Raw genomic sequence first — 26,543 nt, 5'->3', positions numbered from 1 at the left:
AATAGATGGTGCCTGAACAAATCAAAAGTATATCAACACCCCTTAGTTAGGCTAAGATGGAGGACTGATAGGGACTGGCTATTCTCTTATCTGATACCATGCTGTGTCTAAGCCAAAAATTGCATAATTTGAGAAATACTGATAAGGCAGTCATTTCAACACCAAAATATTTATTGAATAATACACAGCACCCTTAACACATTATATTTAATTGTAAATATTTAAATATAACATGCTGAATGGTTTTAGCAAATAATATTAATAGTATACATATTATTTTAATTGCCTTTTAAAATGTATGTTTATGGTCAATGTGGTAGACATTAATTGTATTAGGGTATAAATATCAGTATAAGAAAGTTCAAATACTTATTTATGTTGAAGAAATATAATTGATACTATCAAGCCCACATAATACTTTTGACACTTTCAATATTTTTAATTAGTTACACACAGTCTGATTTAGGTGGAAATTTTTAGAAATGTTTGAGATTAAAACGTAAGCAATAGGGTATGCATTGAAATTGTATGATAAAGTATGTAAACATTAATCAGGTTAATATGGACAACCAGTAATTATTCAAACTGCCCCTTATATTATTACAGGTTACTGAGATATATGTCTATGTTTAATCATTTGATGTAAATAAATTGTTAGAGCCTGCAACAATTTTGTTTCTTGTTCAATTTCTGTACAACATTTGCTAAACGGTTGTTAAAGACGCACTTTTTAAGAAGTGTGTTAAACATGTGTCTTTTTAGATACATTCTTTTAAAACAGATCATATGATAAAAACGCACTTATGAAATAAAAGACTAACTTATGCTTAAAAAAGACGCACATCAAAATAGAAAAACGCACTTTTGTGAGAAAAAACCCACATCTGTAAACCTTAAAACACACTTCTTAGATAAAAGACGCACTTCCTAAATAAAAGACGCACTTCTTAGATAAAAAACACACATTTTGCTCACATCTACACTCAAAAGCGCACTTACAGATGAAGAAAACACACAAAAAACGCACTTCCTAAATAAAAGACGCACTTCTTAGATAAAAAACACACATTTTGCTCACATCTACACTCAAAAGCGCACTTACAGATGAAGAAAACACACAAAAAACGCACTTTTTCACTAAAATAACGCACTTGAAAAGCAAAAACGCACAAAAAGCGCACTTAAATGCACTTTTGATCACTGAAAACGCACATATTAACAAAAAACACACAATTAACGCACTTTTAAGTGCGCTAAATGTGTGTTTTGGTAAAAAGTGCATTTTTATTTGACAAGGGACCATGCGAGAATTTGAAAGTACAGTTATAAGGGTATTAGCTTCCATTGTGGAAATACAACACTGTTGCGAGTGCTATTGTACTAGAAAATTAATCTAATACATGTATCAATAATTTCTTTTTAGTAACATAAATGCTTATCTATTTTACTTTGTTTTCCATGTCTCCTATGCTCCTTTGCCCCTTAAAAAAAACATTGCTACACTATAAAAATGAACAGACATGCAATAACATCACAGTTTTTCTCTTTATTTAGTAATCCCATGCACATAAGTTATGGCTTGGACTCTGATTTCGACTCCGACTTGGAGGTGGATGCTGAGCGACTGTTGCTACGGCTACGCTTCCTCTGCTTAGCCTCCTTGAGTCGCTGGGCGAGCAGCTTGGCGAACTCTGTTGCATCCTCCCTTTGCTTGGCAGCACGGCGCTTCTTGAGTGCCGCACGATGGCGTTTTCGCTGGAGAACCACTGGGGTGACAAGTCGCTGAATTTTTGGGGCCTTGCTTCTGGCCTTCTTGTCTGAAGTGAACAAAAGTTTTTGATCAGTCTGTGTAACTTAGACAGTTACAGACGGTTAATTTAGTATATTAAGTTTATTAACCAAGTAAGAAACATGAAGTGTGTAAAACATGTCTATGAATCAGGGCTCGAATTTAACTTTTTTTTCTACTAGCAAAAAATTGCGAGCAGCTTAAATACCAACTCGCAAAATCAAAAACATTCTCGCAAATTTTGCTGGAAACATAAATAAAAGCAAGTTTGGACATTAGTTTAGTACTATTAAAACAAAATAAAATATGACATCAACAACAAGTTTAAGTGTTATATATTAAGACGTTCTTTTTCCCACTTTTCACTGTTTTCGTAGAAGGATTTAATCCGTTTTGTTTTACCTTAAATGAAGATATCCAGCAATATCATATGGTATGTCAATAATAGATTCTTAATGTGTTTTACAACAATACCATGATAAATATTATTTTTAATTAATTTAACAAGAATTATGCCATCATATTGACTAATGAATTAAGCATGAGCGCAATGATTCTCGATACTGTTAATAATCGAATCAAATAGCAACGCGAGACAAACCACTAAAACAGGTTTGTTCGAAGAACGCGCGTATAAATATTTAAAATATGTACGGATACTTCGCGTGTGGCCGATTGACTCATATGTTTTAATTTCACTTCCATTCTTCTTTTGGTTTTCTGTTTTGTATCTATACGTTTATGACCAGCAATATGTAATAATGTAAAATAAGCCGCGAAAACTCCGCGTATCATCCCGTACTGCGTTTGCTGCAGCTAAGAACTGCACAGAAAAAGACATTCGCTATCTTTGATCTCATTCATTGAAGTCTTTAAATTTCATTAACTGCAACCACAATCAACGCCGTATATCTTTTTTAAAGATATTTCTTGTTACTATTTTTTTACTCGCAAAAAAAATCTAGTGGCTTAAATCTTAACTCGCAATCGGTATTTTTCACTCGCATTTTGCGAGTGTGCGAGTGTTAATTTCGAGCCCTGATGAATGCCTTCTGACATGTGGCAATGTTTTAATATTTTCAATTGTTCAGAAAAGTTGAAATAATACAACTGCAAGCCCTTTTGATCTTGACCTCGACCAGGTCCCGTATTCACCAACCGATTCTTAGACTTAAGAATAAAGAATAGACTTAGAACCAAGAAAAATGTGTTCAGTGTTTGAATATATACAGGCCTCCACTGGTGATTATATCATTAACAAAATGTTTTATATGACAAATAATATAGAGATGTTTACTCCAGAGTTTGACTAACAATTAAAGAAATTCTTGAATATTCTAATTTAAAGAATTTTCTTTATTCTTAGACTTAAGTCTAAGAATTGTTAGGTGAATACGCGCCCAGTTCAGCTTATAGGTGTCTTCATTTGTCCTTTGCTCCTAAGTAACCATTGTACCAACTTAGATGCGCATAGGTCAACTTGTTCTCAAGATAACATGCAAAACACTAATTTCCTTAAAATCTATAGGCGTTTTCCCTTTATCCGTACCAATAATTATGTCCTTCTGAAATACCGTCGGTCCTGTGATTTTTCCAATAATAATTTGGAAAACCCAGAAATTATTCTAACATTGCAGGACCTTGTTTCCAGTAATAAAATTATGGCGAAATTTTAAATCCATAAGCTATTTTCAGAAAAGTTTCAAGGCAAAAGGTAGATTTTACGGAGTTATTGATGAATACTCCACTAATGTAAAAACATTTTTTCATAAGTATCATTTTCTGAATGACTTAAGTGTATAAACTGTATCCGAAGATGTTGATGAATACTCCACTAATGTAAAACATTTTTTCATAAGTAGCATTTTCTTAATGACTTAAGTGTATATACTGTATCTGAAGATTGTTTTCGTGTCCTCAAAGCGAAAAACACACATCATCATTACTATACAAGCATATTCCACAAAGAGAATTAAAATTGACAAAGATGCGTTTTTTTATTCCTGTTTTATCATATTAATTCGTAAGCAAGCAGGGCATAAACAAAATTCAATGTGACCTTGCAGTGACCTTGCAGTAAATGTCAACATTAACACGGAAGTTAATTCAACAAGACTATTGCCAAGCAATACAAGTCCCACCGGTGAAACTCCACCATTTTCAGCAATATTTCTAGTCTATTTGTTGCCATAGCCACCAGAATTCTTGACAACAGAACAAAATGAAATGACGTGCATAATCCATGGGTGAAAGTACACGAAACTGAAAATACTGAAATATTAGAGCTGGGGGCCAGGGGGCCGCAGGGCCCCTGGTTGGTCCAGGGCAAAGCCCTAGTCAGGGGTCCCTTCGGCCCACCCAGAAGCTCCTGAAGGATAGCAAATTGATTTGCAAATAGGAAGCTATCCTCAAGTATAATAATAAGACCAACATACGTTAACAGCAATTCTTGCAGCTTACTTAAAGTGATATTATGGGCATCTGACAGTTTATAGGTGTCTATCGCAACCGTTGTTTATTTTTGGTGATTTCACTTCATATACAATTATATTTGTTAATGCAGCATCAACATACTAAAACAATATCCCGGAAAGAGAAAAATAATGCATTTGAATATCAACCGTACTTTCGTTTGACAACTGATCATGCATGTACGATGTGAACCCAAATTTAGTTTTAGTGTACAGATTCGTTCATACGACACAAAGACACAATTTTGTTTTACGGATCATTTCGGCTTCGAGGACTGGGTGAGTCATGTAAAATATCGTATATAAAATATATTTTTAATAAACAACTGGTAGCAAGATGAGTTGCAGATAAATGGTCAGTTACCACATTTTTGCTAAGCCTTTGACCTGTTAATTCTTTTCAGCTCAATTCAACAGAAAAAAAATGCCCATAATATCACTTTAACATGCATTCAATGGAAAACAAACAATGGTTATGTTTGTACATGTACAATAACTTTATTCGGTCATTTAATCTACAAATGTATTTTTTTGTATTAAGCATACACTCTTTAACTAAAAGAATTACTATGAATGTTTAATTATGAACACTAACAATTGAGCTTTATTTCCGTTGGTCTTGTAATTGATCGTTTTCCCACAAAAAAGTTAAATAGGCAACAACATTTGTTTTTCGCTTGCTTTTCAAGATCTTGTGTGTTTTATCCTACAGGTAAGAACTTCATCATAAATTTGAACTTTGAACGCTAGCAGACGACGAGACGAAATTGCTGACGATGAAAACAGCTTTTTTTAATAATTACTTTAATATATTAATATTACTTTTCGGCATTTATTGTTTAAGTTCGTAACAAAACACAGCTTCTTGTAGAAATGCTCAGAAGACCTTCATACTTGGAACGGAGATTGACGAAAGCACTGACCGGGCGAATAGTGCCCAGAGGGAAAGAAAGATTCACGAGACTATAGAACATGAAAGAGCAATACGCCCAGGGGGAGAGAAGCAATGGCTGCATAGACTCTATAATAAGATACAGAACAGTGGGAAACCAATTTATCACATCTGGAATCGATCATATTTTGTTTATATTGTTTGTCGGCATAGCTGGACTCATGGCCTACCCCCCCCCCCCCAAACAAAATCTCATCGCACTTAAATGATTCACGAAAACGACCTCTGAGAAGCCAAAAAATAATTATACGGAACATTTCCACCCATGAATTAATTTCCATATTGCCATCAATCAATGTATCAAGTTTCAGGAAAAAAAAAGAAGAACTTTTTAAGTTATCGCAGGATCCACTATTTTCAGCTCTATTTGTTTATATTTCTAGTCCATTTGTTGCCATAGCAACCAGAATTCTTGATGTAGGAACAAAATTAAATGACGTGCATAATCTCCATATTGCCATCTGTCCATGTTTCATGAAAAAAATATGAACAACTTTTAAAGTTATCGCAGGATTCAGAAAAGTGTGACAGACTGACGCACAGAGTGCAAACCATACTGATAAGTCTCCTTCAGTTTCACTGGTAGGGGACAATAAACAAACACAGAAACATACATAACATTTAATTATTAAACTGCTCTCAATGGAATAAATAAAGTGAAGCTCTCAGAAGTATATAATTTAATTAAGAGGTATTAAGTTTCATTATTTGTTAGTGAAATTTATGAATATTGATATTCAATAGTATATTATTATATTAAAATATTGTTTAAAACTCTCTTTTTTGTCTTTCTTAAAATTAAGTTTCATTATTTGTTAGTGAAATTAATGAATATTGATATTCAAAAGTATATTATTATATTAAAATATTGTTTAAAACTCTCCTTTTTGTCTTTCTTCATAATTTTTCTTTTTTGGGCTGGAAATGATCAGTCCCGGCGGACAAGACTGCATTTTTATAGGTTCTCCTAGCCAGCAATACATTATAATTTTAAAAAGGACTTTAATATCAATTGGCATGATTGTTGATTTTATAATCAAAATTTACTAAGAAGTCATGTTACAAACCTATTTGTGATGTTTTAGTTTCTGACCGGTTTGATATATTTGATATTCAAATACATGTTTCTAATTCAAATACCACGTTTCTTATGTCATCAAGGAATGGACACATCAGAGACAATTAATTTGACACTTGAACTTCAGAGTAAGGACTCTTTGGCCTTGAATCCTGCTGAAAGCTATGGAGTAATGTTTTTTTTCCAAAAAGTACTTAAAAATCTATAGTTGGTTCACACACCATTGTTTAACTTATTGTTGTTAAATCTAATTTACTTAAAAGTTTTAAAACAAGTAGGTAACTGACCAGAAATTTTCACCAGCCACAGGGCCTGTATTTAGGAAATCTTTCCTAGACTTCCAAAAGTTTTACAGGGTTTGTCCGCAAGTCTTAGACCTCAGCAGGAGCTCATGATATTTAAAATTAAAACAAACAAATTCCTTAATTGATATCCCCAGCCATACACATTTTTTTAATCGATGGGTGCAAATCCCTTGATAAACAGTTTAATCCAAAAACAAATAATTATAAGGTGTAGGGTAATTGTTTTTATGCGTTGCAATTCTCCTCATTGACACCCATGAAGATTCATGTTGAAATTGTGTGGCCTTTCTGAGATGTTGCCCTAAATGTTACATCAAACAAAAACAACAAAAGGCAATAATTCTTATTTAAGAAAGTTTAGGGTTATGGTTCTTGTGCAAGGCAATTGTCCAAATGATATCTCTACATTCATGAAATTTTAAGTTGAAATCTTGTATCATATCTGAGATACAGCCAATTTAAATTTACATCATACAAAGGGCATTAATTTAAGGAAGTGTATGGTTATGGTTCTTAAGCATGGCACTTCTCATTGATGTCAATACACTCACGTATTTCATGTTAAAATTGTGTATGGTATCTGAGATATAGCCTAGAAAAGTTACATCATACAAAAAACAAAGGGCGGAACTCTTATTGAAGAAAGTGTAGGGTCATGGTTCTTGTGCACAACACTTCACCTCACTGATATCTATACACCTATGAAGTTTTATGTTGATATCTTATAAGTTTCTGTGATATAGCTCATAAAAGTTAGTGACAAACAGACGGACCGACTAACAACTCCAATTCTATATCCCTCCGCCTTTGGCCAGGGATAATAAAATGAAATTTATAATTCAGCTATTGAAGAAGCTTACTGTCTTTTGCAGGCAATGGCCTACGCACAACATACTGCCTCACATCATCTTCTTTGCTCAGGTTGAATAGTTTCCTGATTTTGCTGGCCCTCTTTGGTCCAAGACGTCTGGGAATGGTCTTGTCTGTCAGGCCTGGGATCTCTCCTTCACCTATGAAAACATAACAAATTATAGACTTTTCATATTGGCCTAGCTTCTATTCTTGTGGTTCATACCTGGCTTCATTACTATAAATTCAAGCACAACCAATCTAATCAATCTCTTTCAAGGCGAAGCAATAGCAGACTTGTCATGCCTGTACCACAGAAATGATTATCTATGCAATACCACGGTGCCTATACCACGTGACTTTTTAAAATCTGTGTTGGGAGAATAAAGCGCGACCCAGTTAACCTTTTTAATGATGTTTTCTTTAATATTTCACCATTTTTAATGGGATAAAGTGGAAAGCCTGCTCATTCGTGAGAGTTTTCTATAGGTATCATGATCTTTATAAACAAATAAGTATTTTTTCAGTAAAGTGCAACCGCGCGTTTGTAACATGAAGTCCCCACACTGATCAGACATTTTTCTAACCATTCAAACGCGCGGTTGCTCTTTACTGAACAAATACTAATTTGTTTAAAAAGATCATGATACCTATAGAAACCTCTTACTAATGAGCGGGCTCTCCACTTTATCCCATTAAAAATGGTGAAAAAGAAAAAAAGAGATCCTTAAAAATGTTACCTGTGTTGCGCTTTATTCTCCCAACACAGATCCGAAAGTCACGTGGTATAGGCACCGTGAATATGACAGACCTTATAAATAAAAGGTCAATATGCCTTCAAGCCATGATGCAATAAAACCTCTATGCTGCAGGGCTCAAGCAACTGGGCAACGTGGGCGTTTATATTGCCGTGGCTTTCCTTTAATCGCCCAGATCAAAAGCACTGGCGATAATCACTTCGCCCTAAAATCTGGCAATTATCATATCCGCAGCGCTATCCAAGTGGCTTCTGTTTATTACCGAATACACGCGAAAGTCAATCAACTGACCGAATCCACGAAACTCCGCCCCCTGGCTTAGTAAATTACCTATTGAAAATTGATAAGCAACCATTCACAGCGCTCGTCATTCGGGTATTTGGCAGGAAACTCTCGACCAAGCAGAGTGAAATCACTGAAGCGTAAGTGTTACAAACGGTGTTTTTACTGCTATTGTCAAGTTTTATGGGGGTTATTATCGGATTAATGGCTCCTTTATGATAGTGAGCAATAAATAAAGTAACACTGGGACAAACTGTCAGCATGATACAAAATTATAACGATTATTAGGGCCGCTATTTCTTTACCATTTAATCAATACCATGGGCCTGGCAAAAGCATTTAATTTCCCCACAAAAACACATGAAATCTTGTTTCAACAGGAATTTGTGAACATGTCTGTTTCATAGTTTCATTATTATAATGTTTTGGGAAGGATAAAATTTGATTAAGAACAAGAATTTCGGAATTAAAAAGCACAACATTCACTCGATGTACTATATTTTGGATATGTTAAAATTCGGACATTTAAAGATCGGGACATTTATGTGTTGGTTTGTTGTTGATAGTTTGTAATACTGTTTTATGTTATTTCAGGCAACTAGAATGGATGGTGGCAATTATCTGGGCCTTTCTGTCAGGAAATATGTGTGAAAAACATTCATTTATTTGAGCCTAGAAATCATTCACCACTAACAGAAAACGTTTTAACATCAGAAGCTATCTAAGCTTATGTATATCATGTCCAAATGACCAAATATAACTGTTTAACAATTTGAAAAGAGATGCTTTATTGTACATTGGTGTGATTCTATGTTTAAATAGTTAATTTTGAAACATTTATGCAGCATACTGTTACATTGATGTTAACATTATTATATTATTTTGGTTATCTGTGTTGTTTATCAAGTTGAAAAAAAGTTATTTATACAGGGTTAAAAGTTGGCAAAACTGAAAAACCTGAATATTTTAGCTGGAGGCCAGGGGGCCGCTAGGACCCCCAGTGGGTCCAGGGCAACGCCCTGGTAGGGGGCCCAGGGGGCCTTTGGCCCCCGGAAGCTCCTGAGACTTAGCAAAATAACAAATAAAAAATAGCTAAGAAGTTAACACAAATCACACCTGTTTTGCAAGTTCATTTTATAAAGGAGAGTAAATATATATTTTTTTTTATAGTAGGAAACCAAAAATTTCAATAAACAATGAACATATGCAGTATGTCAACTAGTTGCGAATAATCAGCAGTTCTGATTAATTTGTTTTGAATTTTCCATAATGCCACAATGAAAACAAAATTATAAGTGTCTACGGTATACATTAGGTAAAGGAGTATATTTACCAATTTTTAGCAAGAACGCTTTTGTATTATGCTTACAGGGGGGATAAATGCAGCAAAAAGTTAACCGGAACTGATTGAATGAGTTATGTTTTGAAATGTGCATATGAATATAGAAGGCTTTATTAATTTCAAATAAGCTTTTAGCTGATTGAAAACAAATGCCATGACAATGTTATGAAATACTAATTCTGTAAGTTGAATGATTTGTAATACTTTGCCGAAGGGTGAACTTTAATTGGCTATTTTTGACAAAAAAATGCATATGCCGTCTGGCCTAACCTGTTATCAAACAAAATAAATTTTACCCTTTATTTTTACATCTTCTCACATTGACACTAAATCTCGAAAGAATTATTGTGGTGAAAGAATTAACGTTTTTGGCCGGGTGATTCTCAACTTGTTGACTGACAGTACCAAGCAATACATTTTTTCAGCCATTCGCGAAATTTAACTCTACGTTCATCAACTTCAGCCAACCACTCTCATCGCCATTTATTATTGACGTCAGATTCTAGCGCCTTTGTACTCGAATTCGGTTCAAGGAAATTCATTGTTTGTATTGGATTTACGTCGAAAAGCAACTATTTTTTATTATTGCGCTCGTTTGACGTAAATGATTCGAAAATGTCACAAACTCTTGCCTCCCTTTATTTTTTCGCGTGGATTACAATGTAAAGAACGATTACTCTTTCGGGCACCTGCTTTTGGTCATTTACCGAAATTGCAGCTCATTCACCGAAACACGTTCCGCATTATACATTACAAATCGTATTTTCTTAGTTACTTGTTTTTGTTTGCTTGATAAACGTTTCGTGTTGCTTGGACAATGTGAGGGGAGTCACCCCCCCCCTAAATTATCTCATCGAATTTACATGAATTACGAAAACGACCTTTTGGTGCCCTGAAAAAACGGAATTCCGGCACAAACCGGAAGACTTTTAACCCTGTTTATATACAAATAAAACTTTAGACTTATGAAGGTATGACTTATGAAGGTACTTATTTTTTTTTTTATGTTTCTACATACTTTTTAAAGTGATAATACAGTCAATGACATTAATGTAATGTAGTAAGGTTTCTTTTAATCATTGTCCTAAATGATTGTTCTGATTAATAAGGTTGGAATAACCGACAGTTTTCACACTGCGAAAAAGTGGCAACAACTTTTTTGGGGCCAGTGAAACCCCTGGGTCATGGTTCACAATGGTCCATTGGTGATCGCAAAAGATCCACTTCTCCCTAAAACTGCCTAACTTCTCCCTCTCCAGAGCTTAGGGAGAAGTGACTTCTCCCAAAAATTGCAGTCTAGCTTGATTCCTGTGCTGAAACCTGTAAAACAAGTGTTGTCCCAAGATACTCGCTCTCAAATATTCTTCCACATGGATAGAATAGTGTATATATTATGTAAGTCACATGATAAAATGACCACAAAGACAATTGAAGTCGATACCTGTAGATTTGTAGAAGTTATATCAGAGTAGGCAATGTAAGTTTTATTTAAATTAATACAAAATTTGACCATGTCCGACAAGAAATTAGTTTTTCAAATGTCTACAAATTAATGTTTACCTACTTAAACAAACTTTGTAAGCAGGGCCTGCATATAAGCATCAAAGAAAATTCTAGCAGAATTCTTCCCTCCTAACTAAAGTTATTGAACAGAAAACATTTTTCTATTTTAAGCAAGTTACCTTGACCCACCTTGCCACAAATCCAATCCAAACGCCTGCATGTCCATTATTGACAAATTATAGCACACCTCCACCCAAACTCAAGCTATCAAGCTCTTTTTCTACTTTTTTAAGTAACAGTGATTTTTATCATGCAATCCCAACATAGTTCTTCATGTAAGTTAACTACACACACAATTAAAAGAAAAAGTCATTGAGTTATTCTTTTTCTATTTCAAAGTTATAGTCATCTGGACCCTATTGGCCCAAAATTCAATCGCTCAAGCCAAAAAAAAGACAATCTGTTTCTGGTCTCCTTTGAAAAAAAAACAGAGTTTGTAGGTAAGGATTTTTTTTTCAGGTACTAGAATGGAAGGCTACTAAAGCTCATAGAAAGAAATACATGTATATATATGCTTTGTTTGCTTGAGATTATATCTTATATGAACGAAAATGAACATTTTTTATTTTTTTTTTGGGCGACCCCAATAAAAAGTTGAAGGTCTGCGCCGATTTGGGAGACACTGTTGGGCGACCCGAAACAGGCCTTTTTTTTTTGGCCTAAATAAATAGCAATGTCACCCTTCTTCATAATTTTTTTTTTACCACATTATCTCCACATTTGTTGTTTCCACATTTTTGATTAATATCAATCAAATGCTTTGCTACAAATGTTAGATTATGCGCGAACATAGATTTATGAAAAATTGTAAGGATTATTTACAAAAATGCCTCCGAGTTAATTTTTGTCAAAAGTAAGCGATTCAAAAAGTTCACATTGAGAAAGCAATTTTAAGGCAATGTGAGGGAAAAATTATACACCTTATAAAGACGGTTAAGAAAGGTTATGAATTTGGGCCCTAAAAATTCACTGAACTCTTCCAAACTAGAGTTATTGAACAACCATTTTTCATATATTTCAAGCAAATGTGACCCTGACCTGGATCCAACTAGCCAAAATGTGCAGCTCCATGAGATTCACATGCATGACAAATATCAACTTGCCATCTTCTATATTGCAAAAGTTATGACCAAGGTTAAGTTTATGGCCAGACGCAAACATACAATGACAGACAGACAATCAAAAAACAATATACCCCCATTCATTCGATCCGGGGGCATAAAAACCTGAAAGAGTGATTTTAGATATTGCATGTTTACCTAAGCCATGGCATAGCATTTTGCAGATGCAAACATCCACATTGGGAGAATAGTATAGCTAAGAATATTCATTTTACATAATCTAATAAATCTCACCCTTCTTCGTGATACTCAGGGCAAGAACACTGAGGTTAGCATCCACAATGCATCCACGAACAGACTTCCTCTTCCTCTCTCCCTTCCTACGTGGGCGATAGCAAGAGTGGCCTTTGCTCATCAGCAGCTTGACACGTCCATTGGTGAGCACACCCTGCTTCATTGGGAAACCTTGCTTGTCATTTCCACCGGTGATACGCAGTACGTAGCCCTGAAATATTGAGAATGAAACCGTGAAAATCAACTAAACTGTATAATTGTACAGCTCAAATCAAAACATGTTATAACTTAAACTTTTTCAAATACAAGTAAGTTCGTAAACTAATTGAACAAGAGATTGCCAAGCAATATGGTCCCCTATCGGTGAAACTCCACCATTGTTAGTAAAAAAAGTTTTTTAGATGTTGCCGTAGCAACTGGAATTTTTGACATGGAAACAAAATGAAATTATGTGCATAATCTCCATATTGCCATCTATCCATGTTTCAAGTTTCATGAAAAAATATGAAGAACTTTAAAAGTTATCACAGGATCCAGAAAAGTGTGACAGACTGACTGACATACAGAGCTCCAGATAAGGGTCGTATTTTCGTAATTACGAATTATTTTCAAGCCCGTTACGTATTTATTTTAAAATCTTGTCGTACCATTAAGAATTACAAAATCATGGTTCAAACAGAAATCTCAAAGCTAAATTCAAGCACTTTTCAAGGACTTTTCAAGGCCAAATTTTCATTTTTAAGGCCGTGAATCGTACGTTAGTTTCCTTTTAAAAAGGCATTTTCAACCGAACATGGGTATCCATTTGCTTGGATTGGTCTTTCTTGTTTAAACTTTCATCAAAAGACACTGAGTACTGTCCACTTATAGAACTTATAATAAAGTAAAGTTTTGAAATATTCAGCTAGCCCAAAAACGGCACATATGCTGTCTTGCGGTCTCCGCAAGAAAATATCTGTTCTGTGGTACCGTCATGGAACATAACCTAAACTAACTGTGTATTGTTTTAAGTGGAATTGAAGGATTGATGTGTGCAAACGGTATGCAATACCCAAAATTCTTCCGCTTTCAACATATCATTTTTGTAACGAATTTTGTCTATGGATGTCTGCGAGTTTGATACTGCTACTGATGGTTGCGAAGGTCCTGGAATTTGAATATCTTCTATCTGCACACTTTCTGTGGCTGTGCCTTCCTGGTTCGAAACAGATGGGCTGTTGTTGTTTTAGATTTAACAGTTTTAACAATAGTACCTTCCTGTTTCACAAAAAACGCATCGCAGGAACCCTGTTTGCATCTCAATTTATTGTTTCTTTGTGGGTTTCCCCTTTCTCGTGGCTTTTCAAAGCGCTTTCCCCCATCTCCCTGATATCAATCGTCTTCATACAGACCCGACAATGTGCTTTTCGAATGAAATTTGCTTTCTGTACCCAGGAATATTCAGTTAACCACCCTGGTTTGAAACGACACTTCCCCATCGCTGCGTTTTCACTCGCGAAAATTGATCACAATGGAGAAGCTCTGACGTAGTACACATAATCTGTGACGTGTACACATACCGTTTTGTACCTCAATAGTGTACGAAACTTATATTTAGTAATCAACTTTTTGCGCGAAGGAATTTATGATAAATTTTCGTAATATTTCCCTTAAGAACGATTTAAGTTTATAATTAAAGCAATGATAAAAGTAATTTTGAGCAGAAATAAACATTTTCAAGGATTTTTTTACATGAAATAAGCACTTTTCAAGCACTTTTTCAAGGCAAACCTTTGTTTAAGGGCTTTTCAAGCCTAGGACTCTTTTTCAAGCACTTTTCAAGCCCTGTGCGAACCCTGAAAATCAAGTTACGAATATTATTTTTACATCGGTTCGTATAGATTTTTATTGAGTTCTTTTCGCGTATTAAAGATCTTTGCGGTGCTTATATAGAATGGTTATCGGGTTTGTTTAACAAAGCGCATTTTTTCCAATAAAAGCGGCGTGTACAGTCTATTTGTCAAAAAACAATGGCGGCGCCAAGAGAGCGTCCTAAAAAAACTGCAAAGCGTCCAAAACACGCTTTTAACATATTGTACGCAAAGTGAGCCGAAGTTAAATGTTTAGAAAGATATTATAGAAAAGATCTTATACGATGTTGTATGTTCAGTTACCGACACAAAAACGCGACACGATGGGTCCAAACTTAAACACAAAAAAAACATTGAACGAGTGGAAGGGACAAGTCCCATGGCTAATCGTTGAAAAGATTGAAGGGGAGACCCGTTTTAAATGTGAAATATGTAAAAATTCATCTAAGGCATGCAATCTAAACACAGTTAGGGCATATGAAGGTATTGGAAAAATAAAATGGTATAATACTAAAAAGACACTGTTGAACTCGTATAAATAAAGTTTCTAGTATGTTTATTTATAAAAAAAATTTGCATGAAAATAACCATTATTATTTATGTTTAGGTCATTTAGAAAAAATAAGAATTATTTTCCAAAACTTAGTAGTAACGCTAAGAATAAAATTTCAGAGTTAAGAATTCTTTTTGAAAATCTGGTAGTAATTTAAGAATTTCACAAAACCTTATCTGGAGCTCTGGACATACAGACGGAGTGCAAACCATAAGTCCCCTCCGGTTTCACCGGTTGGGGACAATAAGCATTTCGCGCAGAGTATGTTGCAATCTTTAAAATTTATTAAAAAGGTTTTGTTGTTCATTTTTACAAAAATTAAATGGTGAATAAATTTGAAATAATAATCGTAAGTCATAAGCGACCTCTTACAAAAAAAATTGGGGGGGAAATTTGTATTTTTTTTCCATAATTTTGGTTTGGGATCAGGTCTGTTTTACTGCCTTATTAACATGGCACAAAAAACCCTGGTACTGTATACTGATCAAATAGAAAATCCTGACAAAACTGGAATTAGTGTTGAAAATTGTTAATATATTAACTAAATTTATTCAAATGTACCAATCCAAGTCTTTGACCATAGACAATAATTACCGGCTTTCATAACTTTTCATTTACAGTGTTTTTTTTCACCATTTTGGGAATGGGGCCAGGTCTTTTAAATTGGGAAATATCGCGTTCTTTTGAGTAAATTTGGGAAATTAATGGTGTTGATTTTATTCTTAGAAATACTTTGAAATTGATAATAATAGTGATTTCAATTTGATATTTTCTAAGGTTCAACTTCTAGAGCTTAAAGATACTTTATATGTTTAGACTTTTTTAAAAACTATTATGGCGGCATCGACTCGTTTCACCTTGCCGCCGCGGATCGCGAAATACGTTTGTTCCGCTTTGGCTGTACTGTAGGTAGGAGAAAATGAAGTATGTGATTGAAGAATGGTTAATGAAGGAGCATTTTAGTATAATATATATATTAATCAGTGAGTAGTGTTATTTTTAATTATATTTTGTTGAAAGTCTATAAGACTATGAAAGAAATAGTAATATAGCGACATATTATTTTAAGTTGATTTAAACTAATTAAATAAAAATTGATTGTTAATTATTCTTGAATATTTATGAAATGATCAAAAGATGTTGTTTTTCACACCTCCTTAATATGTTTATATGTACTTCAGACTGATTGAACTGTTTGATGTCTAGTTATTAAAGACACAATTTAATTAAATTATCACATGTATGATTGATCTGGAACATTGTTGATTGATAATTAAATAATATAAAAAGGGTACAAATATTTAAAATTTTATTAACTGTTTTACAAAACTAAAAATTGTTTTTGATGTATACCATAATATTATGAGTAAAAATTGATGATTTGAAATAAAATAATTAGTAATTGTGTTGTGTTTCTGTTTATGTTTAAAATATATTTAAACTTTCATTAAATGTTTTTCAAAACTAAACATTGTTTTTGCTGTATACCATATTATGAATAAAAATTGATGATTTGAAATAAAATAAAATAAATTAATTTGTAATTCTGTTGTGTTTCTGTTTAATGATCAGTTACAATGAGCTAAGATGTTGATTGGCACATTCTTTCAAATAAACAAGGATGATACATTCCAAAGGATGACACATTCCACCCATGTCAGGGGTGGCGAAATCAAATGTCCGAGTCGTACATTTGCTTGTCTGGGCAACTGATTTTTTTCAATTAAGTTGTCCGTGGACAACAAGTTTTTTAAAAGTCGCGTCCAGGTATACAAAAATACATTGTATTAAAGCCGTAATTAAGTTTTACAAAACCGGATGTTGACACGCGATTACATTGTCAGTGCTATTTGCGGAGCAATCAAGCTAAAATACATGCACTTTCCTGAGCAGTGATCTCCCTTATTCTAAAAGAGACTGGCAGCATGCCGCATTTTCAACATTCGGCCCGACTGTTAGACAGTGTACAGACTGGTTTCTTTATTTTTACAATCAGACGGAAATAAAAAGTAGCAATCTAAGATAATCAAAACACGGTCTACCTTGTTATTTAAGACGACTTTAATGGTAAAGATTAAACTTTTTTTTATTCTTCAACAACGGACCAGAAACCCGAAGATTTGAGCAGCTCACCTCCCAAAAAACTAAGAAAGATTATGATAAAAAATATGATCCAAGTAAACGCACCAGAACTTTTAAAGAAACTTGGCTAACAGATTTTCAATGGTTACCAGTTTATATAATCAAATTGCTACCAGTAGTGGAGCCTCAGTCTGATGAGGTCCACATATTGGACTAGTTTAATTTGTTAAGATTACAATGTATAACACTAGCTTCGCAAGATTAAAAGTTTGAGAAAGTCTTTATATTGTTTATAATATACTGCTATAATGAATGCACCATTGAAATACAATTATAAACAAAACAACTTTTCACAAGCAAATCATACTCATTTTGATATATTCCACATTATTTAACATTAATCAATAAATGCGTTTAAAATTTATATAAACATTAACGGACAAGTGTAGTTCAGCAACGGACAAGTTAAATTTCCTAAGTGGTTGTCCGTGGACAAGTATAGATTTTTGAGATTTCGCCACCCCTGCATGTTATTAAGCAAGAATTTTTCACAAGAATGTCTTAGAGATTCACACCTGACCATTTCCACATCCTGTCCATATCCTACCCAGTCCCAATGTCATGAAAAAAGTTAGTTTTGATTTGACTTTCATTGCTTCATGATCATTTTTAAATTTATACTTTACAGTTTGGAAATATTAATAGGAAATTCAAAATAAATAATCAATATTCAAAATTTGGGTTGCTACACCTTTAAATTACACACTTATTTTAGCAATTTATTTCAATTTCTATCATTCATTGTGTGATCTAAATCTTTAGCAGTTTAACTTAACAAAAGCACCGCCTTGCGGGTGCAGACCGCTCATCTATTTTCTTTTTAAAGGTGAAGGGACTCTCATTTTCAATCACAAAGGAGGGAGGGGTGGAGTGAAGAGGGGTGTATAGTGTGGGGTTGTGGACATTTATTACATTATCTTCCAAGAAAGCGAAGAAAAAAAAAAAATCGGGGATCGGGGGCGGGGGGGGGGGGGGGGGTGGGGGGGTGGGGGAAGGGCGATGGGGGGGGGGGGGATTTTTTGGGTGCGATGGTTGGACGGTATTTCAAACATAACCGTTTAAAAAAAAAAAATGGGGGGGGGGGGGTATAGTGTGAGGGTGTGGTGGTAATTTGTGAGATGATCTTAAAAAAAAAAAAAAAAATTGGGGGTGGGGTGGGGTGGGGGGGGGTGGGGTGGGGGGGGTGGGATGGGGGTATAGTGTGAGGGTGTGGTGGTCATTTGTGAGATGATCTAAAAAAAAAAAAAAAAAAAAAAATAGGGGGGGAGGGGTGGGGGGGGGAGAGGGGGGAGGGCACGGGGGACGGTTTGGGTGGAGTCTATTGTGGTATGTCAGGTAAGAGTAGTTTCGTCAAAGTATCAATCAAATCTAATTATAAATAAAGAAGTTATGGCAATTTTAGCAAAATTTAATAATTTGACCTTGAGAGTCAAGGTCATTCAAAGGTCAAGGTAAAATTCAACTTGCCAGGTACAGTAACCTCATGATAGCAGTGCTCCAGCTAGGATTTGAAAAGGGCAGGGGGGCTTTTTTGTCAAAAGGGCACTTTCGACGCGCAGTATTTTGTCAAAAGGGCACTTTTGACGCGCAGTATTTTGTAAAAAGGGCACGTTCGAGCTCGAGGGTGTTTCTGGAATGCTTCCTATTGCATGTTAATTTATATGTTATAAATAATTGTATTATTCCCATTATTATTAAACCATTCAAATATAATGTCTACAATGAGGATTAAACTAATTACACTGCAACTCCAATATATCACGGTCCATTATATCGCGTTGTCCAATATATCGCGAATCGGCTATGGCTCCCAAAATTCTGACGAGCATAATCCTTAAATAAAATATTTTTATCTGAGAATTTGATGCATTAAAATCCGTTTCAAGCAAGTATTTTTCCCTTTTTTTCACCAACTTTAATCCAACAGTCATAATCCAGTTTTGACCAGATTGTTTGCTTACATTGTACATCACATTAACACCTGTGTACTGCGATAAACAAAAGACCCATTTGTCAAACATGACAGGTCATTTCGGGTGTTACAATTCTCTATTGAATTTGCTTTGAACTGCCGAAACGCACCAGTGCACACATGAAGGTGTACACAGTTATAACAGTAAATGTCACAAGTCAATACTGACCTATCTCAACAATCTGTGTGCGTTAGATACAGTATACAATATAGATCAGTTAGTCACAATGCTCTACTATTAAACCCCATGCTGTGCATGCTTTTCATGAGAAATGAATGACGTCATTTTGTACATGGGTCTAATTTGTGCATGCTTTCTTGAACAATAAAACTCGGCAATGTTTTTCGGATTAAAAATTTAATTATACGCATTTGAAAATACTCACATGGAATAATGTTTTGTGTTATACCAATTAATGACATATGGATATAACACAAACTTGAATAAGGTTGGTAAATAGCGTGTTTTGAGATTGCATAATGATGCTAATGTATACATATACATGCATACATAAACTGACAATTTATATCGCGCGCCGGATATATCACGGTCGCGATCTTTGGACCCCTTCAACCGCGATATATTGGAGTTGCAGTGTACAATGTAATAAGAGATTTATGAATTATCATATGTAAAAAAAAAAAAAAAAAATATTTATTTTTTTTTTGGGGGGGGGGGGAGGCAGGGCGGAGGTTCGGGGGGGGGGGCAGGGCGGAGGTTCGGGAGGGCAGGGCGCGGCGCCCTTCGATTTAGGCCTAGCTGGAGCACTGTGATAGCATGAAAGTATTTGAAGTTTGAAAGCAATAGCCTTGATACTTACATGTAAGAAGTAAAGTGGATTGAAACACAAAATTTAACCATATATTAAAAGTTACTAAGTCAAAAAAGGGCCATAATTCTGTAACAATGACAACCAGAGTTATGCAACTTGTCCTTTTACTGTACCATTATGATAGTTTTTGAGTGTTCCAAGTATGAAAGCAATATCTATGATACTTTAGGGGTGAAGTGGACCAAAACATAAATCTTAACCAAATTTTCAATTTTCTAAGAATAAAGGGCCCATAATTCCGTCCAAATGCCAGTCAGAGTTACATAACTTTGCCTGCACGGTCCCCTTATGATAGTTTATAAGTGTTGCAAGTATGAAAGCAATAGCTTTGATACTGTAGGAATAAAGTGGACCTAAACACAAAACTTAATCAAATTTTCAATTTTCTAAGTATAAAAAGGGCACATAATTCTGTCAAAATGCCAGTCAGAGTTACATTACTTTGCCTGCACAGTCCCCTTATGAAAGTTAGTAAGTGTTGCAAGTATGAAAGCAATAGCTTTGATGCTTAAGGAATAAAATGGACCTAAACACAAAACTTAACCAAAATTTTCAAAAGGGCACATAATTCTGTCAAAATGCATGCCAGAGTTATCTAACTTTGCCTGCCCAGTCCCCTCATGATAGTTAGTAAGTGTAACAAGTTTGAATGCAATAGCATTGATACTCACTGAGAAAAGTGGACCTAAACGCAAAACTTAACCAAAATTTTCAATTTTCTAAGCATAAAAAGTGCACATAATTCTGTCAAAATGAACGCCAGAGTTATCTAACTTTGCCTGCCCAGTCCCCTCATGATAGTAAGTAAGTGTACCAAGTTTGAATTCAATAGCATTGATACTTTCTGAGAAAAGTGGACCTAAACGCAAAACTTAACCGGACGCCAACGCCAACGCCAAGGTTATGACAATAGCTCATAATTTTTTTTCAAAAAATAGATGAGCTAATAAAAATTATTCCCTTTTATAATCTAGTAACTTTTTGCATTTTGTACATAAATACTTTGGCATAATAAAAAGTAGCTTAAAATATGTTAACATAAATGTACATACTTAATTCAAATTAATGTATTGATTTATTTTGAAATATAATTCTTAGTTACTTTATTGTTAATAATTTTTAAGTATTGGCTAACAATTCTATTAAAATGTTAAAAAAAGATACAACATAATAAAACTAAATTTCAAATAAAGACTGTTTAAATAAATTTAACGTTATAATGTTGAAATGAAATAAACACACTCAATCTATTTCATTATCAAATAATGAAAATGAAGCAATGTTAAACTTCCTTTCTCTGATAAGCTTGATTGATCACTGATTGAAATAACATTGATAATTCAATCAGTGACTAATCAAGTATATCAATCGAGGTGTTAAAAGTAGCAGATTAATCCCCCAGTAGGAAATATGCTGGCAGGAGAAAATACTAGGGTATTAGGAGGTGAAAAGACTAGGGGGAGAAATGTCCAAGGGGGAGAAAAGACCGTACACCTGCCGAACTCCCCTCGCGGGTATTACTGGCAGATTAGCTGAAATAATTCGCGTTCAGAATAAATCTGAACGCTGAAACTCCGGTCTGCAAAAACCATAACGAAAAATAAATACAATACTATTATATCAATATGCTTAAAATTGCAAAATAACATTACCAACTCATTAAGTTTTGGTTAATTAGTCCATTTTTACCTCAAATAGCGTCGAATTGAAGTTAAAATGCATAATTTGTTTCAGTTAAACTTCTGCTTAAATCGCAATCACTGACCTCTCGCCATATTATGAAATATTTAAATATCAACCAATCAGAAGAAGGCATTACGGTGTAATAGGCTGAGTTATCGATTAAAATCTACCTGCTGTATACAGCGGGCACAGCGTTTGGAATTTAAAATGTGAGTAGTGTGTTGATTTAAATTGGTCAGGCGTGCAAAATTGAAAGAGTCATTACATAATTCTTACGGAACATTATTGAGAAATGAATTATCTACACAGGTATGTAAATATTATTGCAATCCGTTGATATTAACTGTCTGATATCGGGGCTTGAATGTTGCGCACCAAATTCCTTGCACATCAATATAGACAAAGAAGGAAAACTCTCGCTATTAAAAAGATAGAGTGGACTATTGACGCCAAGAGTCTGCCAAAGCAAAAATCATCAAAAGATTCTTAGGCGGCAATTTATATTGACTAACTGGCAGATATGGACACTGTTGACAACAATTACAAGAAAACATGCAATATATTTCCGTTTACCTTCCATTCGTCTCCGAGGATGTCTGCAGGCACTTCAGTTGCCATCCTCTTTTCGTACAGAGGCCTTAATCTCTTTTCATCATCGATTTCTACAAGTTTTTGACAGCCAGTGGCTGGGTACGATATGTTCAGCTGTAAAAAAGTAAACAAACGTTTATTGATTTTTCTTCTAAACGTGAATTGAAGTTAAACATGAAAACAGTTCTTTCAAAATCGATTAAGCATATGTTAAAGCATTTGCTTAACTTAGAACTTAAGACAAGCCATTAGTGATAGCAGTCGAAATATTTTACACCATAAACTCATATCTCATGAATCCATCGGTAATTACTAAATGGCATATAAAGATATTAATGATTCGTAATTTAAATGCATCAAAGATGTTCAGTTGTTCAAAATTTGCATTTGATAGGGCTTTATTTGACGCTTAATATGTTTACAAAATCACCTTCATGCTGATCCTTGATGATCAGAATAGCTGTAACCGGAAAAAGGAACGAAACGGAAGTAAATTTACGTAATCTCTAAAATTATTCACGTTTAAAACTGTAAAATACAAAATGTCAACTTTTAAACTATAGTAATATTAATTATAAAATAAATATTTTATAACAAAATTATGCAGAGTTTAACGCAATATCTTGAAAGAAACCGTCTTGCTTTGTTAGAGAGTACTGATCTGAGTCCTTCAAACGCGCGGAAGTTTCACCACAACAATAATCGGCAACTTTGCGGAAACTTATATTATCTAGATAAAGTTAAAAAAAGTCAATATGCCCTCTCAAAATAATTTGATTTAGTACATTCAACTTCACTGTCCACAAGCCAAGGATTGAAGGCAGGTAGCATATTTCATAACTTTCTGCAATTACTACAGTCAAGAGACAAGACACGGCGAAAGTCCGTCACAATTTACAGGCTAGTCCATATAAACGTACTCCCAGAGCCTTTGATAATTTTTGCTATGGCGGCTCAGGGAGTACATATTCACTCGTTCATAAACACAATCGCAGTTTTGCACACAGATTTTGTGCCCATCACTAAATAGTTCTTCTTGAATGCTCTGAGCTTTTATAAGTACATACGTACAGCTCAGAGTTCTTCTTGTTGACCCATTTTTTAATGTTAAGAAATTATGTCTCATGTATGTCTATAAAATCGAGTTCCTTTCAACCTAATACATGGTTACAAACACAATACCAGTTATTATCGATATCATTTTGCTAGTGAATTGTAGAGAAATACTCAAATCAAAAACTTTATACAAAAACCATTATCAAATCAAAACCCGTAGTTTTGAATTGACAATGCGATCCATCTTACGGATGTTCCGGAGATAGTTGGTATATAACATTTGGTATACTAGACACGATATCTATCTCTCCGAGGATTCCGGAAATGTCTCGGAATACTCAGCTTTGTCCATTGCAAAAACATATACATTTAAAAGAACTGTTGACGTGTTTGAAACTTTGGATTAATATCAATATTATGCGAGCATAATATATCATGTAAGTTGTTTTAATTTGCACATTACCTTTTTAATAAATTTTAAAAAATGTTGTTTTTTTTTATTTTTTGCATGAAAATAACCATTATTATTTATTTTTAGGTTCTTTAGAAAAGTTAAGAATTATTTTCCAAAACTTAGTAGTTACCTTAAGAATAAAATTCTTATCTGATGACAGCCCTGCCATTTGCATGAGCTTGTGCTATAAACAGGTAAACATTGAAAAGTTATTGCAGTATCAGTGTTCTTTAGCCTTTGCAGTAATGATACAATTTTGCACCTTTGGACAATAGACGGCGCATTGCAACTCTCAGCAACCCATTGGTTATAAAGATGAGAGTTGAATTATTGCAACTATTTACAGGCCACACTGGCCTATGAGGAGAAATAATTTACAGGCCAGTTGTAAATTTCACAGTCTTCAGTTTTAAGTGTTATATCCTGGAGAAACTTTGCAATGTAAATTCTAAAAGGGCATTTTAATGCATGGGTGATTTAAGAAAAGGCAAAAACATCCATAATTGTTATTGCTGTATTTAACTAAGATGAATTAACATATTTGATACATTTACCTTTAAATATCTTCCATTTCACTGACATGCCATTACAGTAAACTGTAGAGTGAAAAACATAATAAAGCACAATATGCACATTAATCTGATAATATACAGATCCACGAACATATAAATTGAATCACGTTTGTATATTTCTTTTTTCGAACGATAATCCTGTTACTGTATATGTATTTTTCTTCACAAGTGGACTGGACTCCAAATTACAAACACTAAAGATGTGACATTCGATACATACATTTCTAATGAAAAATATTAATTGTATCTAAACCATATTCTCAATTGTTGAATGGCACACACATTAAGCAGTACTTATTTTATGATGTCCAAGTGGGTTACAATCTTTGAAAGCAAAATTTACCAGTCCAAACGTCCGACGATCTTGCAATTCACAGTCTGTCTATTAAATGTTCGTCTGAAATGTCTGACGGGCCAACAAGCTATCGCCATGTGTAACAGTCTTGTTTTGTTTAACTTGTGATACAATGCCTTGTCCTCTGGTTACCGTGTATCAAGCAGTTAAGGAAACGAGTAACAGAATTTCTGAATCAATGCAAACAGTGCAACAATAAACCTACAAAGATTTATTTCATTCCCTTTAAATCCAAGCCAAAATTGTTTATTTACAGCGTGTTTAATCACTCAAAGCTGATGGTTCCATACACACACGCAACAACTTTTGCTATGCGCAATCATGGTTAGCTTGTATCCAGACATCACACCGGAAAGGGAGAGTACTCCTTGCATTAAGCATTTGGACATTGTTCCACGATTCAGATACATAAATACAGACTGTAGCTAATTAACTCTTCCTGTGCTGCATTGTTTGATGAGGTTATATATCCCATTGCTGACTTGTTTAGGCCTGATTATGCTAAATGTACTTACTTCACTTGCATTACATGTTACACTAGTTTTTCTGTGTTTAAATCATCTTTATAACACTTTACATTGTCAGTATCAATCTTATTTCTAACAGGACATCTATATATACATCCACACATCATTTGTACTTTTGTTAAGTTCAGATATTCATAATACCGGTACATATTAAAGAAATTTCATAATTTAGAAGACAGTGAACAGATTCTACACCAAAAAATGTACAAAGAATAAGATACAAACAGTAACTTTATAACTTAACTTTCTTTTCTGAAATAAACCATGGTCTGTACTTCAAATGTAGTTTTAAAGTCTTTATTCAAATTTGAGCATATCAATAACGTTATGAAAAACTCAATTAGTTATTCCCATAGCAATGGAACATGTTTATTTTTACATATACATTAAAAATGTGGATTTTATTATACATATTAGTAGACACTAAAGACATTTTTTTACAAAAATGTTAAGACAAACTTACATTTCATAAATATATATATATATATATATATATATATATATATATATATACAGTCCAACCTGCCCGAGCAACCGCCTGTTAATAGCGGCCAACAGTCAATAACGACCACACCGATTTCCTCCCGAACGATTTCGCTATATATTGAACCTGCGAATAAAGCCCACCTGCGAACAAAGACCAAAGACCGCCCTTTTACATTCCCAAAAGTCCATTTTGATAGCTTACAACGACCACAGCAATCATAAAAATCAACGATTTTGCAACTTTAAAAAACAAAATGGCCACCATGACGCTGTGTAGTCACGTGATACACATCTTACCAGTGGACTCGTCGGTCGCTATGGAAATATTGGCAAGTGACAGTTTATTGCACTCGATAACAGTTGTTTGTTTATTTAACACGCATTGCTAATTGGTAGTCGCCTGCTTCTTTTATGCATTTGACAGTTTGTCAAAAGTGTAAAAATATTGCCTTTGTATTAAAGTGACTCGCGATTAATGTATTAATTGCTGAAAATATCAAAGACAAGTTTGGGGCTTTCATCAACTCATTAAGGAAATTAACGGTTTTATATCAATTACGATGCCTGAAATAAAAACATTTTGATAGCCATTCCCTTCTTACATTTCTCCTTGATAAGACATGCATAGATTATAGACAAGTAATCAGTTCAATTTAACCATCATGGCTTCCAAGCGTAAGTTCTTGATGTTGGAAGAACGCGTTGCGGTCATTAGTTTGTTAGTT

General features: G+C 34.2%; 3 protein-coding genes across 4 annotated transcripts in view; 2 read left to right on the top strand and 1 right to left on the bottom strand.

The window, feature by feature from the left end:
• The window catches only part of LOC127877450 (uncharacterized), a 261,450-nt gene that overhangs the window by 78,225 nt on the left and 156,682 nt on the right, over nt 1-26,543 (top strand). The gene's annotated exons all lie outside the window — the stretch shown is intronic.
• Nucleotides 1,532-22,966, bottom strand: LOC127877448 (40S ribosomal protein S6-like). The gene is made up of 5 exons (XM_052423351.1): nt 22,799-22,966; nt 22,351-22,482; nt 12,745-12,955; nt 7,456-7,605; nt 1,532-1,817 (listed from the first exon to the last, which is right to left on the bottom strand). Exons 1-5 carry the CDS (start codon nt 22,802-22,804, stop codon nt 1,573-1,575), a joined length of 744 nt encoding a protein of 247 aa, XP_052279311.1. The 5' UTR covers nt 22,805-22,966; the 3' UTR covers nt 1,532-1,572.
• The window catches only part of LOC127877445 (uncharacterized), a 35,940-nt gene continuing 32,422 nt past the window's right edge, over nt 23,026-26,543 (top strand). Inside the window, exon 1 of one of the 2 annotated variants that reach the window (XM_052423347.1) lies at nt 23,026-23,188. The gene's annotated coding sequence lies outside the window, so the exon portion shown is untranslated. Of the gene's footprint in view, nt 23,193-26,543 lie in introns of both variants that reach the window. The other variant, XM_052423348.1, reaches the window with a different exon arrangement.

Source organism: Dreissena polymorpha, chromosome 4, assembly GCF_020536995.1.
Source record: "Dreissena polymorpha isolate Duluth1 chromosome 4, UMN_Dpol_1.0, whole genome shotgun sequence".
In the NCBI taxonomy this organism is placed as follows: domain Eukaryota; kingdom Metazoa; phylum Mollusca; class Bivalvia; order Myida; family Dreissenidae; genus Dreissena; species Dreissena polymorpha.
This window is presented reverse-complemented; position numbering and strand designations above follow the sequence as displayed.

What these genes read in the sequence shown, in the direction of transcription:
- LOC127877448 (XM_052423351.1), bottom strand. An exon ending in TCCTCGGAGACGAATGGAAG is followed by an intron (nt 12,956 to 22,350) that starts GTAAACGGAAAT and finishes TCAATATTTCAG; the next exon opens with GGCTACGTACTGCGTATCAC. An exon ending in CCTGAGTATCACGAAGAAGG is followed by an intron (nt 7,606 to 12,744) that starts GTGAGATTTATT and finishes ATGTTTTCATAG; the next exon opens with GTGAAGGAGAGATCCCAGGC.